Below are 17,489 nucleotides of genomic sequence, written 5' to 3' on the forward strand. Positions count from 1 at the left end.
ATACACTGAATACAGCAGGCGTAATCACAGTTTGTGGGGAAATGCGATGTTTTGTGCGTTTAGAGTGACTTTTGTAAGCGTATATAGTATGTAATTTGAGTGATCTGTTTCATATTTGCACAAGTTAAACATTACGTGACATCAGCTGCTACGGTTATGGGGAACGTTTTCAATGTAGAGATTAGGTTTACAAAATATGATTCTCTTCTTTCTGGCTAGACTGCCTCAGTTGGCGGATGTTTTGGTTTCATATAGATGCAACATAGAATTAACTAAACAATATACATCTTAAAACATTTCAGAGAATTCCAGAAACGTGACACTTGGCCACAAGTCACTGCTGCGAAGTCGTTTGGTCTATTATTAATGTATTCAACGGAGAGCAGATTAACTTCGGGTTTGTGATGTAACGCAGCCAAACATTTTACAGGAAAAACTAGCAAACAATGAGATTTCGTGGAACAAGCTATGAATTGTATTGAAAAAACCTGTTTAAAATATGTTTTTTAATCTCTAGGGGGACAGGAAAATGGACTGTATGGCGTTCTGTATCAACATATCAACTTGTGATATGCCTGCCTACTCGTTATAGACCATTCCCCAGATTCACTCTAAATCGAACTGAATCAACTTTAAAACCAGTCCTTCACTAAATTCGGGTCTTATAGCTTCAAGATAACGTGACTTAACGAACATTAATGATTTATGGTGCTAAGAATTTGTCATGTCGTTTTATCATGCCGATATGTGACCTTGACGGTTTTGCATTTGGTTCTGTATGCGCGCGTAGACTCATTTTGTTCATTGTGTGATTTTACCGTCCGAGTTGGGTCTGGTTTTATTGCTGGTTTGTATCATTAAAGAAGTATCATTTGATTGGTGAGACTTCAAGGTCCACATAGTGATCTTGTTTAGTATATTATGTACAGTGTATTTTAATTCCAATATGCCTTACGTTTTTCCGAATACTAGGGTTGTTTGACACTTCATTAATTCCTTGTTGATTTTTGCGACCGTATTTACTTTGTGATGCCTTTCCTTCTGAGCATTGATTTCTCAAATCTTTGTTAGGTATTCGGCGCGTTTAATCAATCATCAACATGGCATATGCTGCCCGTGTGTATGTGGCATAAAACTTCGAGGTTCCTCAGTTATTTAGATTTGTGACACATAATGCGTATCCGTTGTCTGAGAATATAATCGATTTGTGGGTATTATCAAGTCCTAAAAACGTCTGATGTTACTTGATTTTCTGAAGTTTTTTTTATTTTAGCAACTTGTTATCCTAATGGACGTCTAATATGCTCCACTCTTTCTATCGACCTTTAAGTTAGTGTTAACTGATACTTTAAGCATATAAAGCGCTATCTGGCGCACTATTCTACCTAAAAAATCACGTTATCTGTTTGTTAGTGTCCACGAGACATTTCTTCTGTGTTAGCCCAAGTTCATCTCGTTGTGCTTACGAGGTATCGCAATTTAAACCTATGTAAGCAATGCGCCAGGTTCGACGTTGTATATGACTGACTGGTCCACGACCGATCTTATTAATGAACTGTTTCGTTGTTTAATAATACACTGTTCCTTTACTAACGGGGTAAGCGTATTCTCTTTCCTGTAAATACTTAAATAAGTCTAACACAATTTTTCCTTTTTTGTTGATCTTTTCTATTTTTTACTGTTTTAATTATATATATGTACGGCCTTCCTCATATCTTTGCACTGTCATCTAATTTTATGTGGTGTCTCTTGATACCTTACTTAGTAAGCTTTTAGCAACAGTAAATTCTTTGTTTAACTTCTGTGCTCAGAATCAGTACATTCTGTGTACTCAGTTATTTTGACACCTAAAAATTAGTGTTCACCTTTGTACCTACGGTAACATTTTTAATGCTCATACATAATTATTGGGTCGGGGGTAATATTGGCAATGAATCTGATCTAAAAGCTGGTGGAATTTGCTTTGTACTTCAGTAGTGCAATTCACATTTTACGGTCCCTTTATTTTTTTCTCATGATTTCATATCTTGAAATAGTATGATGGTCTGGATCAATTCACATATGTTGCTTATGACTGACTAATCAAGCTGGCTTCGGAACTGGTCGTGGTTGCATCGACCACATATTCACCACTCGTCAGGTTCTAGAACATAGGCATACTTACCGGCGTCCGACAATGGTGGTCTTTCTTGACTTGAAAGCAGCATTTGACTCGGTAGACCGCGAGATTCTGTGGCAGTGTCTTTCATTGAAAGGCGTACCTCAGAAGTGAAGGCTCTTTACTCGAACACTACCAATCGAGTCAGAGCTTATGGCGAACTGTCATCTTTTGCAACCTCAAGTGGTGTCCGTCAAGGCTGTCCACTTTCTCCATTTTTGTTTAACTTCATCATAGACTTATTGATGGAAATAACATTCTCGTCTACTGAATTCTCGGGCATTGATCTCCTTCCATGAGGTCCACTTATCGACTTAGAATACGCGGATGACATAGTCTTGTTTGGTGAAGACGCTGATAGAATGCAGAGTCTTTTGGTAGCACTGAGCAACAATGCCAGAATGTTTGGAATGCGCTTCTCTCCCTCTAAATGCAAGTTGTTGCTTCAGGACTGGTCTGCGTCAACACCTGAACTAAGGATAGGGAGTGAAGTAGTCGAACGCGTTGACAACTTCACTTATCTTGGAAGTCTGATCAGCCCTAATGGGTTGGTGTTCTGACGAAATCTCAGCACGGATTCGAAAAGCTCGCTTGGCTTTTGCCAACTTGAGTCACCTTTGGCGAAGGCGAGATATCCGTATTTGACCACAGATGCCTCAGAAATATTGCTGGCGTCTGCTGGGATCACCGGGTAAGTAATAGTGAGGTTAGACGCAGGGTATTAGGGAAGGATGGTAAATCAGTCGATGAGGTTGTGAATCTTCATCGACTGAGATGGTTGGGCCACGTGTTACGTATGCCTGAACACCGATTACCACGACGTGCAATGCTAACCGGCGTTCGGGATGGTTTAAAGAAAGTGAGGGGCGGCCAAACCAAAATGTGGCATCAGTGCTTAAAGTCACTAACTTCTGGTCTGAGCCATGTTGGTAGATGCAGACTACTTGGTTGGGGTCCGCGTGACTGTCGTAACCAATGGTTGGAGACTCTTGGTGACATGGCTCAGAATCGATCACAATGGCGTCGGTGTATACACTCTCTATCTTCCCTTAAACTAAGAGATTAAAATCGCTTCATATCTTTCTTTCTACGAACTAATTCTTTCTTCCTGTACTATATCCTTATTGCAATCTTTCTTTTATATATTACCACCTCTGAATTAACTACTTTTATGAATCCGGTGTCCATCTTGTTGTGTTAATGAGGTATGGCAACTTGGACCGATGCATAAATGTGCCTGGTCCTACGCTGTAGCTGACTGACTGACTGAATTGTATGATTTTGATTTTCTTAAGAAGCTTATGCTACCCAAAGCTTGTAGATGCACCATACAAACACTCAACCTTATCTCTATATGGTTACCTTCTAACTTTGGTTCATAAAACAAAAGTATATAGTTGCGATTCAAATGATATTATTTCATCTCCCAAAGGATTATTGACCAAAAGGTATTCGTGAGTAATCTTTTTCACATTGGCGTTTGCCATGTACTCAAAGTACCAGATTTCCTGTACCATTTACAAAGGCATCAAATAATGCTTCCAAAGCGAAATGAGGTCATCCGAATTATTTTTGAGCCAATAATTGAAGAAATGTCGTGCGTATTTATCATCCTTTTATTTCACACGTAATCCGTTGTTGTAGAACGTGCGTACCATCTAGCCGTCAACTGATAGCATGAATTTGTTATTTTGTTCCACGCAGTTCATTATATCCTGGTTTTCTCGTTACTCTATCATTATCGTTAAGTATATCCTAATAATACATTTATGTATTCTGTTACAAATTTTAGCTGTATTTATTTATCCATGATTAAGACAGCTCATAGCGTTTCCAATCTACGCTCTAATTTGGAATTAAGTCCATGTGTGATTAAACGTACACAAAGTTCTCATTTCGTGCAGGTTAGTTACTAGATATCTACTTTTCATTGTTATTGTTTCATATTGTAGTGGAAACATTTGTTTCCGTTTTGATATCACTGTATTTGTTCATTCAAAGTTGAAATTATTTTGGTTACTGTCTCAAACCGTTTAATATTTCTGGGACACTTTACATTTTGGAGTCAGCGCATAGAAATACGCTTTTTCTAGTTCCTGTTTAACTCCTCACTATAGTTTTTGAATCGTTTGCTAAGATTAATATAGTAGAATTTTTAGTCCAAGTTTCTTTTCCCCAGTTCCTTGAGTAGTCCAGAGAACTCATAGTAATCTAACAATAACACGTTAGGTAATTAAAATACCTGTGGCTTTCTCATTTAGAAACAGTCTCGAAGAAGTCTACATAACATTATAATCTGTGCTAGAAGTAAAAAGAGTTTTATCCTTCCAGAGTAAATTGAAAATATACCTTGTATTCTGATGAGTTCTGTTGATTAAATTAAGTAGAGTAACAATCAATTTCTGAACAATGACATCTGAAATATATTTAGTTAACCACGATTAGTGAGGCGGCACTGTAGTCTAATTAATAAACCAAAAACAGTAACGATTATATAGATAGGTTGAATTGTCACCTTACAAGAACAATATATGGTGCACAATGAGTCTTTTGCAACATGACGAATCGATGAGACTATGATTTACGGACGAACCAATCATATTTGTGATAACATGTCTTGAATTTTGGTGCAAAATTAATTCGTTCATTTGACTAAACAAAGTTTTTACATTATAGCTGATGTCAGTTCGTGATAAAAACCTTAAATCTAATTCCTAACCCTAACTGTCAACCGTAAATATTAATTCTAATTCCTCACACTGGTTTATAATCATCATTTAGCCGTAGTATGTAGATAGACATTCTCAAGGTCTTTTTAGCGTCTCTAAAAAGTCGTCCATAAACTATAGTCTCACCGATTATTCTATCGAAGCACAAAAGATGAGTAATCAGTGTTCATGAAGTTGAAACACTTCAGAGCTGCAAAGTCAGGGGAAACTAGCAAGCGAAAGGCAAAAAAGCGGATTACTAATAACAATGCCAGCAGTTATAAGAAAGTAAAAGAATAAAGACCTTATACACAAATGAGACCAGAAAATGTAGGATAGGGAACAGTACTTTCAGTGTATGCTGGCTATTGTAGAAGGCTTTAAGTCATCCAATCGCCGATAGCCTACACTTTTTCATGACTTAGACCAACGTATAGCGTCTTCACCGACTACTTCAATGTTTCAGTGTTGCTGCTGTTAGTATGTTTTTCAATCTAGTCTTATGATAGGGAGGATAAAGCGAAGAGATAGGTCATTGGGAATCATGCTTGAGGAAATCTTTTAGTTGTAACTTCCCTGGGTTCAATTAAGCCAAAACTTACACTGTCACTAATGCATAGTCCACAAGAGGAAATGATCGTATACAATAATATATGTAATGTTACGAAGATAAAACCTTTGAAAGTATATATATATAGTCAAATATACAATGACATCACAATTATATGTGTAAATTTATAAATGATAAAGTTCGTCCTTTATAATTATCAATGGGGTGTGGCATTATAGTTTCTTGATCTAGTGATTGGTAGTTAGTATAACTTGACTTGTTATGTATTGTAAGATGAGTCACAATTTCGGGTGTGACTGATGCATGTATGTAAGTTGACATAGTTTCGCCTTTAGTCACTAATAAACAAGTGAAAATCATAGATATCAATTGTAGTTTTTGGCCTACATTATTTAAAGTAACAGCTCATAGTAAGAAACACTACACAGAATAAATCCCATTTGTCTATCACGAGAAAGTAACATTCATAGTTAGAAATCTAGACGAAATCATTGTGAACGTAATTAAATATGGGCAACTATATTAGACCACCGCCCAATCTGAGTTTTTGAATATTGTATTGTATTATTGTGTAGGCTTCTTAGTCATGATCTGGAATTTAATCTTTATTTATGGTTGGACATTTTGAGTGACATGACTCAAAGTCTATCCCAATAGCCGAAATCCATTTTTATTGTTATTGTCTGTTTTGTGTCCCTTGAAATTATTTGTGCATAATGTCTTTATTCTCTTACTTTCTCATACTTACTAGGATTATCATCAGTATTCTGTCCTTTTGTTTCCTCGTGTTAGTTTTCTTTGAGCATACTGATATGGGACATTGTAACATGTGCCTAAAATTTTTTCTGCTGCTCCGTGTCTGTCTGTTTCTATAGTGTATTCCTCTCCGAGACATGGTTGAATACTACGAGTAAATGATTCAGCTCTGCCGTGAAGGGTATCAACTACATCCCTAATGCATCGTCACTTGTAAATTTGTTCTTAATTCGGTTTATGTGTTAACTGTAACCTTTTCAGTCTGAAATATATTACGACCACTTTTGTTACTGATATTGAATTGTTTAGTAGCACACACTTATCAGTTATCCAATTGCCAATGCTTTGTGAAATAATTCTTTTTTTAAAAATTTAAGTTGCTTCCCAGTTTCAGAGTTCAGGAAATTAAAAAGAATTAGTGTTGAAAGTTAATTTTACACAGTAGTCGATCCAACAGTCTTTGTTTTTTGGATAACATTCACCTTAAAATCCCGTTTTATTGATCACTGATATGTAATGTAGGACAATGAGAATTAACCATGATAATATCAGTTCATTAACTTGTTTGTACATGTCTGTGTAGATTCATTGTTTTCTTTTAGTTTTATGTGTATACAATACTTTTAAAAGAACTCTTATGGTTTTTTTTTGAATTCTCAGATACTTGACGAATCTATGTGTGTTGTTCGTGAAGATCTTACGGAATGGTTACAACATTATTTATTTTCAACGGCTAACGCATGTCCCATAGAAGCACATTATCTACTTTGTCGTTTAGCATCAGGTCTGTGGCTTTCTAGACTAGCTTATAAACTACATTATTCGATTTTGGAATCAGGTTATCAAATTGCATTAAAATCAAAATCAACACATAATAATAACAATAATAATAATGGTCGTTCATATGAATTTCTGAGAGGTGCAGTGTCCAATCGTGACTTGAAAAATCTTACTCCAGTTTCATTACCATCATTTCCCTCCACATTAACCGATTGTGCTAAACTACCACTTGGTCCGTCAGATCTCTGTTCCTTTTCATCACAACCTTCTACTCATAAACGTAATTCAAATATGTCAAATTGTGATATGGATTTTCCTAAAGAAAATATCTCAATAAAATCTCGAGTTGCTGATCGTTGGATAGCTCGTGATAATGTTAGTGCGTTTATTAAATGGTGCAAAGATCTGGGTGTACCAGAAACAATATTGTTTGAAACAAATGGATTAAGTAAGTTAATTAATTCGTCTACAATCATGGATGCTTAAATTGAGGAAAAATATTTACTTCCGATAGTTTAATAGAATGAGAGAAATGTCATACTTAAAACTACTTGGTTAATCTAACGGAGCCCTCAAATAAATGTTAATAGTAATTACAAGACATCAGTAACTTTAGAGATAGGTTCGTGAGAAAGTAACATGAATCATAGAAAACTACTGAATGATTGAGTAGCAACGTAAAGCTCTTTTGTCCTAATTTAGGACTATAAAACTTTGGATAATTGTTTTGAATCAAAGGTTGGATTTTTCAACCAGTGCTTATCCCCAATCGCGTGTGGTTTTGAATTTAAACCAGTTAAGTCTCTTCATGATGAGGAATATTTTCCAATCAGTTGATTTCGCTTATTCAAATGTTGAGTAAAGTTTTTCTTAGAAAAGAATTTCCACCTGAATAACATGGAGTAATTTATGAAGTTAATCAATTTGAAAGTGAGAATAAATAACCCTCTCAGTCATACTGAGTAATATTATCGAAGTTTGACAACTTGTAGCTCTTGACTCAGAATTCGTTTCTATTTAATAACTTCAATATATTTGTTTGCATAATAAGACCACATATTGTCTATACATAATCAGTTGTAGTAGTAAACATTATAGGTTATTTTGAATGTGTTTGTTTGTCTTTCACTATATTTCCAATAGTAATATTTTACTGGTATAAAAGTTGTTTATTTATCACTAAATTTTCGTATCTTTATTACTCACCATGATTACTCATAGTGTTGATCAAATACAGGATTGACCCTCATTGATCGATTCACCATAAATGACGTTATAAATTTCGAGTTAGTGAATTATTTGATTATTTTAAACTTGTTTACACGATATTATAGTGAACTCACTAGCGTAATGTTTGTTTCTTTCATTGGAAATGCAACCGTTTTCCGTGCTTATTGTTCGTCATGGGTTCTGGTCATGATTGTCATTATACAAGTAACTATTCAGTCAGACTATTGTTCATTAATGAAATCATCAACCGGTCTAAATTAGACCGCTATTGAAAATCTGGAAGTAGTGGATTGTCTTTTCATTCCTGTATAGGACTCCCCATCAGTGCATATCCACGATCCCCATACTAAGACGAAACTCCCGTCGCCGTGGATTCGACCGGTGGTGCGATAAAAGTGTAGTCTTATGTAAGCGACTGTGAGGTTTACTCCAACTCAGCGGACGAAACCTCACCAAATTATCCACCTAAACTACGAATGTTTCCCACTATCTCAACTTTTGAAGTCCAATGTGAAGTTTTATAGGAACAAGGTCAGTAAACTATCACTGAATACAACAATTGACACATGTTCTTTATTGTCTGTTACCGTTACAACGGAGATTCGGATTAATTGTCTGAGCAGCGTAGTTTTTCCTTATAATGTCGAAATGCTAAATATTGATAGTTGTAAACTGTTATTACCTTTCATTTTTATTGGTTGTTTGAATCCGCCCATTGATGTTTAGGACTCAAATTGATCGGTCTGTTAACCAACTTCGATCTTTGCTTATAATGCTTGTGACTTAAGGCAATATCGAGGCGATCCACACAGCCTGCAGAAATGCCAAAAGAGACTGATCACTTGCAGTCCCGAACATTGATGAGAAGATTCAACCAACCAATACAAATGAATTAGACTTCACCTCATTGCACAATCTAGTGGCTATCTGGACTCAGTAGCTAGATGGACAATGCGATAACGTTTGAAGTGGAGGGTACTTCTTTCGAGTCCCGGGGTAAACACCAACTTCATCAATAACATCAGCTTCACCCAACTGACGAATACCAAACAGGACGAAACGCATATTCTGGGTTCCACTGCTAGCTACCATCCATCTCTACCTTTTGTTACTTCTCATTCAGAATAATTTTGTAAATTATTTTTGATGGCTTATTAGTTCCTGATAAAATGATAAATATAGTCTTAATGAGAAATAAATATTTTTACTATTCAACAACGTACATCATGTGACTATATTCATAAGTTTGTGAAGTCTATTCTTTAAAGTGTAAAGTAGGTGTATAAAAGCAGTCTGTACTTTACTGTTAGTTTTCTGTTGTTTTTTTTCAAAAGCTTAGTTGCTTTACACATATTTATCAGTTAACGTGATCTTAGAATAATGAGAGAAAATTTGTATACTACTGCTACTACTACTACTACTACTACTACTACTACTACTACTATTGTCTGCTATTTTTAGCACCTAATAGACAAATAGGGAATGTGCTCTAACTAACTACTAGCTAGTCATAGTTTGTTGTTATCATCAGTCAGCTAATACATGGATTTTACTGGTTTAATTAAATTCAGATAAAAAAGTTTCCTATTGAGTAAGTAATTCAGTTGATATTCATTCATTGAAACATTGACTATGCTGGACCCAATCTTCGATATTTAAAGTCAGTTAGCTTGATTAATTTTTATACTCTGAATGTAATTTGCAGCTCAATTTCATTAATTCCTTCTTGAATAATAAGTTTCATATTGAGAGGGTTTTACGTATATCCTTTTAAAATTTTTTTATATCGATGATTATGTTTTGTAGGACACCGAAAAATTTGCCTACTGTATAACGATGAAGATTCTATTTTATTGATATCAAGAACCTATTTAAGTTAGATGATAGCTCGGAAGCATTGAATGGCCATTTCATGAACGTTCACTTCTAAAGAGTCTTATACTAGGACAAAATGGCCATCTAGTACTTCGAAATTTTCAAATGTTGTTCAGCCTAAATCTTTTAGTGATATCAGTATACTATTATGTAAAGTATGTCTTTACTCGTACTAATGTTACTCTTATTTTCTATTTCTTAACTATGCAACTTGATCATCTTATCTTACTATGTATGTTGATATGATATGTGACAACTTATAAGACAATATACGTTTGTATTAGATTCTACGTTAATTACAATTAATTGATGTATAATAGTAAATAGTTAATAATTCTATAATATATTTATAATTTAATAGAATTAAACTGGAATATAGTTTTCATGATGAACCAAAAGTTCTTTATGATTAAGGAGAATACCATAGATCTAAAATTGATTTTAGAAGAGAAAAAACACGTGATAAATATAACTTAAGTAAATTACTTTTATATAAATTTTATTTGTAGAAAAATTACTTTTTATGAATACATTAATGAACTCTATAATGATATAATTAATTGTATAAGATATAAAATAAGACAAAGACATCAGTTACATATTATCATTAATATTATTATTATGATAATATTAACCCATTAATTACACTCGTTATTTGAGAAGAATTCACAATATGATTTAACTATTAAACTTATAAAGAAAGAAGAACGAAATAAATAAATAAAAGCTTAAACAAATAGTTGATTATTTCAAGTGTAGAATATTCTAGGAAACATCCATTTAAGATATATTTTGAGATTTATATATAGTGTTATATCTTTTCGACGAAATCATTTACTTAAGTTGTACATTCGTATATATAGTTATATGGAAAATATAGGTCTTCCTTTTCCTATTGATTCGTACGTAACCTCATTTCATAATAAGAGTCTTGAATCAATTTATGATTCAATCTTTTTTATCCTCCTATAGACCTATATTTTCCATATAACTATATATACTAATGTACAGCTTAAGTAAATGATTTCGTTAAGAAGAAAATTTCCTTCTCTGAATTCTCTTTTTCTTATTCAGTGTCATATCACCTACTCTTTTTTTCTAATTCTATAATCGTGATTGAGTCATCACTTAGAATACAATTTTGTAATTTCATCTTACTAAATATGATTATTTTCATACTTCATCGTTGAATAGTTATGTATTCAATGATTAACATAAAATATAACTAGTTTGCTACCGATTCTTATTAATAAGATGATACTGTTTAATAACTATCGAAGCATATTAATTGTATTATCATGTAATAATAATAGTAATACGCCTCCTCAAAATTAAATCTTTAATCCTGATATATTTAGTAGTGATACATGGATTAATTACATAGAGTATTCGTTATCTATACTTTATATTCTATTATAATTACATGTAATTTACCTTTATAACACATACATTCACAATAATTAACGACAGAGTGTTTTCTTTTTGTATGAGAAATGCTGACTAAACTACATTGTTTTTTTTCCTTTTGGAACATTCACAAATGTTACGCATAAATGTTCAGTTTTATTTTCATATTAACACTATCATATGATTTTAATAAACCAGTTGATAAGGTGGTATTAAGTAAATATTTAATATGTAAAAGTTTTATTATTGTATACATTAGTAAGCTAAGAAATTTTCGCAGAAAATTATCATAATTCCCAATACCAAACATAATTAGTTATATTGATAATTAAGTTCAAAAGACTAATAATTTGTCATTTCTGTATGAAACAGATTTAAATTAATGTACATAATAGTCACATATAACAAAATGAGTAGATTGATTAATCATGTCAAAATTATGTGTTATTTTACAATTAAAGGAAATAACAGAAGGAAATTGTAAATTTTTCATCAACTTAATAGTGTATCCATATCATAAGTCAATGTTTGAAACAATTCAAATGATATCTGTGTTTATAGTTTCGACAAGAAAAGAAATTTAATTTGATTTTTTATCCTTTTCAAAATGGTTTTTCCTTCTTACATCTTCATTAATGTATGTTTATTTGCTTACATCAATTGATTTCTGGCAAACATGCTTTAAAACAAACAAAAAAACTAATTAGGATGAAGGTAGCGATGTTTATTGTTTCTATGAGAAGTAACTTGAATATTATGATGAGGTTTATAAGTGGTATGTTTCATTTTGGATAGTTTACAAGTGATAAGAAAAAACTATTTTCATGCAAATAGTTCCCTTTATTATTTCAATAGCTTTTGTCCAATCAGTTACAAAAAGGCACTGGCCAAAACATTGTTTCACAGAACAGAAAGAATATGTACTGCCGATACAATAGAAGAGGAAGTTATGAATGTTAAAAAGTGTTTAAGGAATAACGGCTACCCATTGAAATTTATTGAGAAATATGGGAAACGTGAAGATAAAAACCCAGAGAAATTACAGTAAATAAAAAGCCTATTTTTATTCAAATTCAATTCAAAGGTAACGATGTCACAGGATCAATCAATATGAGACTAAAAACTGCATTGACAAAAACATATCCTGCAGCTAAATTGATTGTCCTGTCCAAAACAACATGTTCTTTGACACAATCAAAGGTCGACATGTATCCCTTTCATGTTACCACCAACTGTGTATACAAATTTACATGTATCTGCCAAAGCAGTTACATTGGTAGAACAGAAAGGAGAGCCTACGTCCGATTCAAAGAACATATTCCGGAGGGTTTGAGATCAAATGGACTAAAAACATTCAGCAGCACTATCTCAAGACATCTCCTTGACACAGGACACGAAGTCGATATATTGAAGTCCTTCAAGGTGATCAACAAACAATCAAATTCAAACCTTTTGAAATTTGCCGAAGCGATAGCAATCAAACGTTTAAAACCAGATCTTTGTATACAAAAAGAAACAGTAATAAACCTTTCTTTGACCTGGTAACATTACCCCCCGTTTTATTTATTTATTACGTCATTCACTATTCCAACTCTTTCTGAATTTTAAAATTACATCGTTCATAACTGACCAATTTTAATTCATATCTCTCTTTATTACCATTAATCTATTTTCAGTTATTTCATTGCATAATAATCCAATGTGTTTTTATTCCATGATTTCTAATCACTACTTCAATGTTCTGGAATCTTCCCTCCCAAACTCTATATATTCGAAACAAAATTTTATGACCTCATTAACTCTAACGAAATCTTTGCTACATCATGTTACATATATTTATCCTTCATCACCCTCTGGTGTATAAGTATGTCAATATCTATAATAACGTCGAATTTCTAATATTTTAGGTTGTAAGCAGCTGATGAGAACGAAATAAAATGAATTCATATTATTCTGCACCAACCTTTGTTCTTGCTTTCTTTAAAAAGTATTTTCCTGACGTCAAACAAAGAATAGGATATAGAAATTAGATGAAAATTTTAAATGTGTTGTAGATTCTATCAGAAACACCATTTATTCAAGACTCATTCCTTTCGCATTTTTTTAAAGTAAATTCTGAACTAAATCGTATCGGTTGTGACGTATAGAAAATTAGGCATTTTAATGTCGTACAAATGTTTAGAAACTTAGGGAAAACTTCGTTTCATGTTATCACATCACGAAGTTATTTCATCGGCTTTCTGGCGAATCTTCGTGTAAATATTTTAAAAAAGAAGAATATATGATTTCGTTTATAAAAGTATTTATGATCAGCATACAATATGTGCTTCCCTATAGTTACTCTTTGAATTGGAAATAATCTACTTTAACATTGAAAAAATCGATCGTACAGGTTATAAATACAGCGTTATACACACTCATTGTTATTGTAGTAACATACTTTTGATTTCGGTTGTTGATTTACTTGATGGTTTACAAGTGATATAGAAATTTCAAGGTCACTCTTGCTACGATATTTCTAAAATTGTGCGCTTATCAAATCAAGCTTCTCTTTATAATGATCGATTCATTAAATTCAAAGAATACTACCACCACTAATTTTATTCCATGGATTCGCTTAACTCTTAATGTTTTTTTCATCTAATAATATTTTTATCTTTAGTGAATAAAACCGAAGAGAAAAATGTTTTGCTTACTCTAATGGAGGTTGCACGTATTGCAAGTCGTTACGGTCTCACTGATCTACCGTACTTAGTTCGTATGGAACGTGAAATTGATGAATTGGAAGCAAAACATTCACAAGATCAAAGTGAAATAAATCGTTTATACCATGGTAGTAATAATAATAATACAAATCATTTTACTACTCATGCAGTGATTAATTTGGAAAGAATTGATAATGAAAAAATGGATAATTGTAGATCTACTTCTAACTTAGAAATAACTGTAAATAAACGAAAAGCAAAATCTCAGAAATCTTCTAACTTCAATACAATTTCTGATGATAATCACACGAATAAAAATTCTGTAAGTTAAAATTTTTAAAACATTTTATGTAGTGAATTTGTGACCTGTTGTGATCTATTGTTCTAAACACTTAATCACTTGCCAAACAATTTGTGAGGATGCTATTGAATTCCTAAAATTAGATTTGTTGTTAGTGTTTTCTTAGGCTTTGATAAACAGAAGAATAAAGCATGGAGTAGTTTTATTTTGTAAAATTGTAATTGAAACTGGTAATTATCTTTGGGGTTAATATATTAAGTATCCACTGACTACTTCGATGCGTGATGAAGGCTGGTGTAGGAGTGGGTTACAAGCTAGAGGTGGCTAAACTGAAACATGATATCAGTCCGTGAGGTCACTGACAATTGAACGGAGCCATGTCATTAGGTGTAGGCTACCTGGTTGGGATCCATGTGACTATCGTATCCAGTGGTTAGAAACCTTGGGTGACCTGGCTCAAAATAGTTTACAATGACACAAGTGCATTCGTTATTTTTTCTTCTCCCGAACCCTAGGCCTCTTAATTCCTCATGATTTTTTTATTTCGCTATTTTATACTTTCTCAAATAGTTTCTTTGATGCCTAATCCTTTCTGTTACAACTAATATTGTTACTACTCTGGGATTTTCCTGATGATTTCATCTTTCTGTGTTGATTGGGGCATGGCAACTTAAATCGATATACAAGTGTCCCAGGTTCCACGTTGCGTTTGACTTTCTGACTGATTACATTGAGTTTGATGAATTTTATCAGGGAACTCTCGGACTTCGTGGTGCTAAGTAAATATTGAATATTCTGATTACGTTCTTGATCGTTAGACTTTAAAAGTATAGATAAATGATTGAATTCCGATAAACTGATTGAGCGAAATGATATACAGCTAATGAATAACTACTCACGAAACTGAGTTTATCAACGTTGTTCACTCACTGAATGTGGGAATTACCATGTCGGAATAAATATTAAACGTAAGTGAATTTTCGAAACTGTCCTATCTGAACTTATTGTTTATAATTTTGTATCACTATTAAATAATTTAACCATTATGTTTTTGTATTTTCTACTTCTCACCCTTTCTCTGACACAAATGATTGTTATGTGTTTTACCTTTTCTGAATTGTGATTAATTTATTACGAACTTATCGCTCAGTTGACTTCCACTTGTGACATGGTTATGTCAGTATTCTAATTTCTGAATTCTGTTGATGCATGACCATGATTTTTCTCGGTATTAGTGTTTAATTGATTTATGCATTCGAACTGTATAATTAAAAGCTGTCTGCCCGCTGAGTTATCCTCTATTCGGGCTACCGGGAGGGGGGGTATGGGAAGTTGCATTCTAGACCAATAGTCAATTAATGTTACTACCGGTTGTTGTCCCAAATTTAACGTGTCCATGGTCAGCTGTCTCATGACTCGGTCTCACCGGCTCCGAATAGCTAACCAAGTAATGCTGTTTATCTTCACCCACAAGAAAAAAAACTGCAGGTTTACCCGTCCTATAGTCAATTTTGTTTTGACATTTATTAATAAAGGGATAATTAAAGTAACCCATATTGTCACTGAATAAGAAAAAGAGAATGCAGCGAAGAAGTTTTTCTTTTCGACGAAATCATTTACTTAAGCTGTACACTTGTTATTTATTCTCGAATCCATTTTTGTGATACAATCCTTTCTATCCTTCTACAGACATACATTTTCCATATAACTATATGTACGAATGTACAGCTTAAGTAAATGATTTCGTCGAAAAGAAAATTTCCTTCGCTGAATTCTCTTTTTCTTATCCAATAAAGGGATACTTGACCCACTCTTATAATTTTTATCAGTTTCAAAATTCTGACACATAGTGTTACCTTGTTAAGCTTATCTTACTTCAATAAGATTCGGATTTATCATTCAGATTTATTATTTATTTGAACACATAAATATTGGTACAAGGGGATACCAAATACATATGCGCCACACAATAACAATGAGACCAGTAACAGTTGTCATTGATTTGTGTAAGGGCTATGATACTGCCCGGGTGCCCTAACCGAAGCAGGTGGTTTTCCTAGGGGGCCACACCCGGAGCCTTTGACCTGAAGGTCTAATCCACAAGGCAGATTTCGTGCCATTAGGGTTTTCCAGAATCTTAAAAAAATACAAAAACCGCGTTAGCAATCTTTCACACTTTTTCTATTTGTTTGTTGCTATTATTTAAACATAAATGCATTCAAAGCATTCCGTACATTCAGCTTATTCCAGGACTTAGGTTATAGCTTAAAATAAGTATCATTTAGGCAGATGGATTTTTTCTCTTTCTCCAAGCTGTAAGCTTAGTGTCGCCCCGCATTTTCAATTCACTAATCATCATATGAATCACACTTCATCATTTGATTCGTGTGAAGGCTGATATACTACTCGGGTACCCGAGCCATGGGAGGTGGTTTTCTTAGGGGGCACTCCCCGAGCCCTTGACCTAGAGGTCTAATCTACAGGGCAGTGGAGCGTCTTTAGGAGATGCAATCCCATATTAGCCGGTGACCAACAATAAGTTTGTACGCTTTTTGTTCCCTCAGGATCCTGTGCACCATTGGTTTGGAATCAGGGTTTTCCAAATCCCCTAGTTAAACCTTCCGTGTATGCCAACTCGGTTAAACCGTCGAACATTCGCTTTTCGTCCTCTCAATTTCGCAAATAACACCCCCGTCACGAGAAGGCAGTGAGCAGGACTTCCCTGGCAGTGGCTGTATACGTGTGGCTCTCCCCACTCTCGGGCTTACCAGGGCATTTGATTAAGGTTGATTTAATCAGTCAGTTATAAGCAGCGTAGAAACTGCCACATATGTAGATCGACTAATCACAAAGAATGAATAATATATTGTCAATTTCATTTTTTTAAAATTCTAATATACTATGATAACCTAAGCTGACTCATTCGTGATTGACTTTTCCTGTGATACTACAAATCAACGTATAGTTATTTATTTTTATTTCTTACTTCATTACATCA

General features: G+C 33.6%; 1 protein-coding gene across 2 annotated transcripts in view; it reads left to right on the forward strand.

The window, feature by feature from the left end:
- Positions 1–776: 776 nt before the first annotated feature.
- Positions 777–17,489, forward strand: part of GAS2_1 (1,3-beta-glucanosyltransferase) — a 35,819-nt gene continuing 19,106 nt past the window's right edge. The window contains exons 1-4 of one of the 2 annotated variants that reach the window (XM_051211549.1): positions 777–879; positions 3,951–4,062; positions 6,854–7,421; positions 14,148–14,512. In XM_051211549.1, coding sequence (XP_051071617.1) covers positions 3,967–4,062; positions 6,854–7,421; positions 14,148–14,512 — 1,029 coding nt within the window. In that variant the 5' untranslated portion in view covers positions 777–879; positions 3,951–3,966. Of the gene's footprint in view, positions 880–2,917; positions 3,070–3,950; positions 4,063–6,853; positions 7,422–14,147; positions 14,513–17,489 lie in introns of those variants that run through there. The other variant, XM_051211550.1, reaches the window with a different exon arrangement.

Source organism: Schistosoma haematobium, chromosome ZW (assembly GCF_000699445.3).
Source record: "Schistosoma haematobium chromosome ZW, whole genome shotgun sequence".
NCBI classification, from domain to species: Eukaryota; Metazoa; Platyhelminthes; class Trematoda; order Strigeidida; family Schistosomatidae; genus Schistosoma; species Schistosoma haematobium.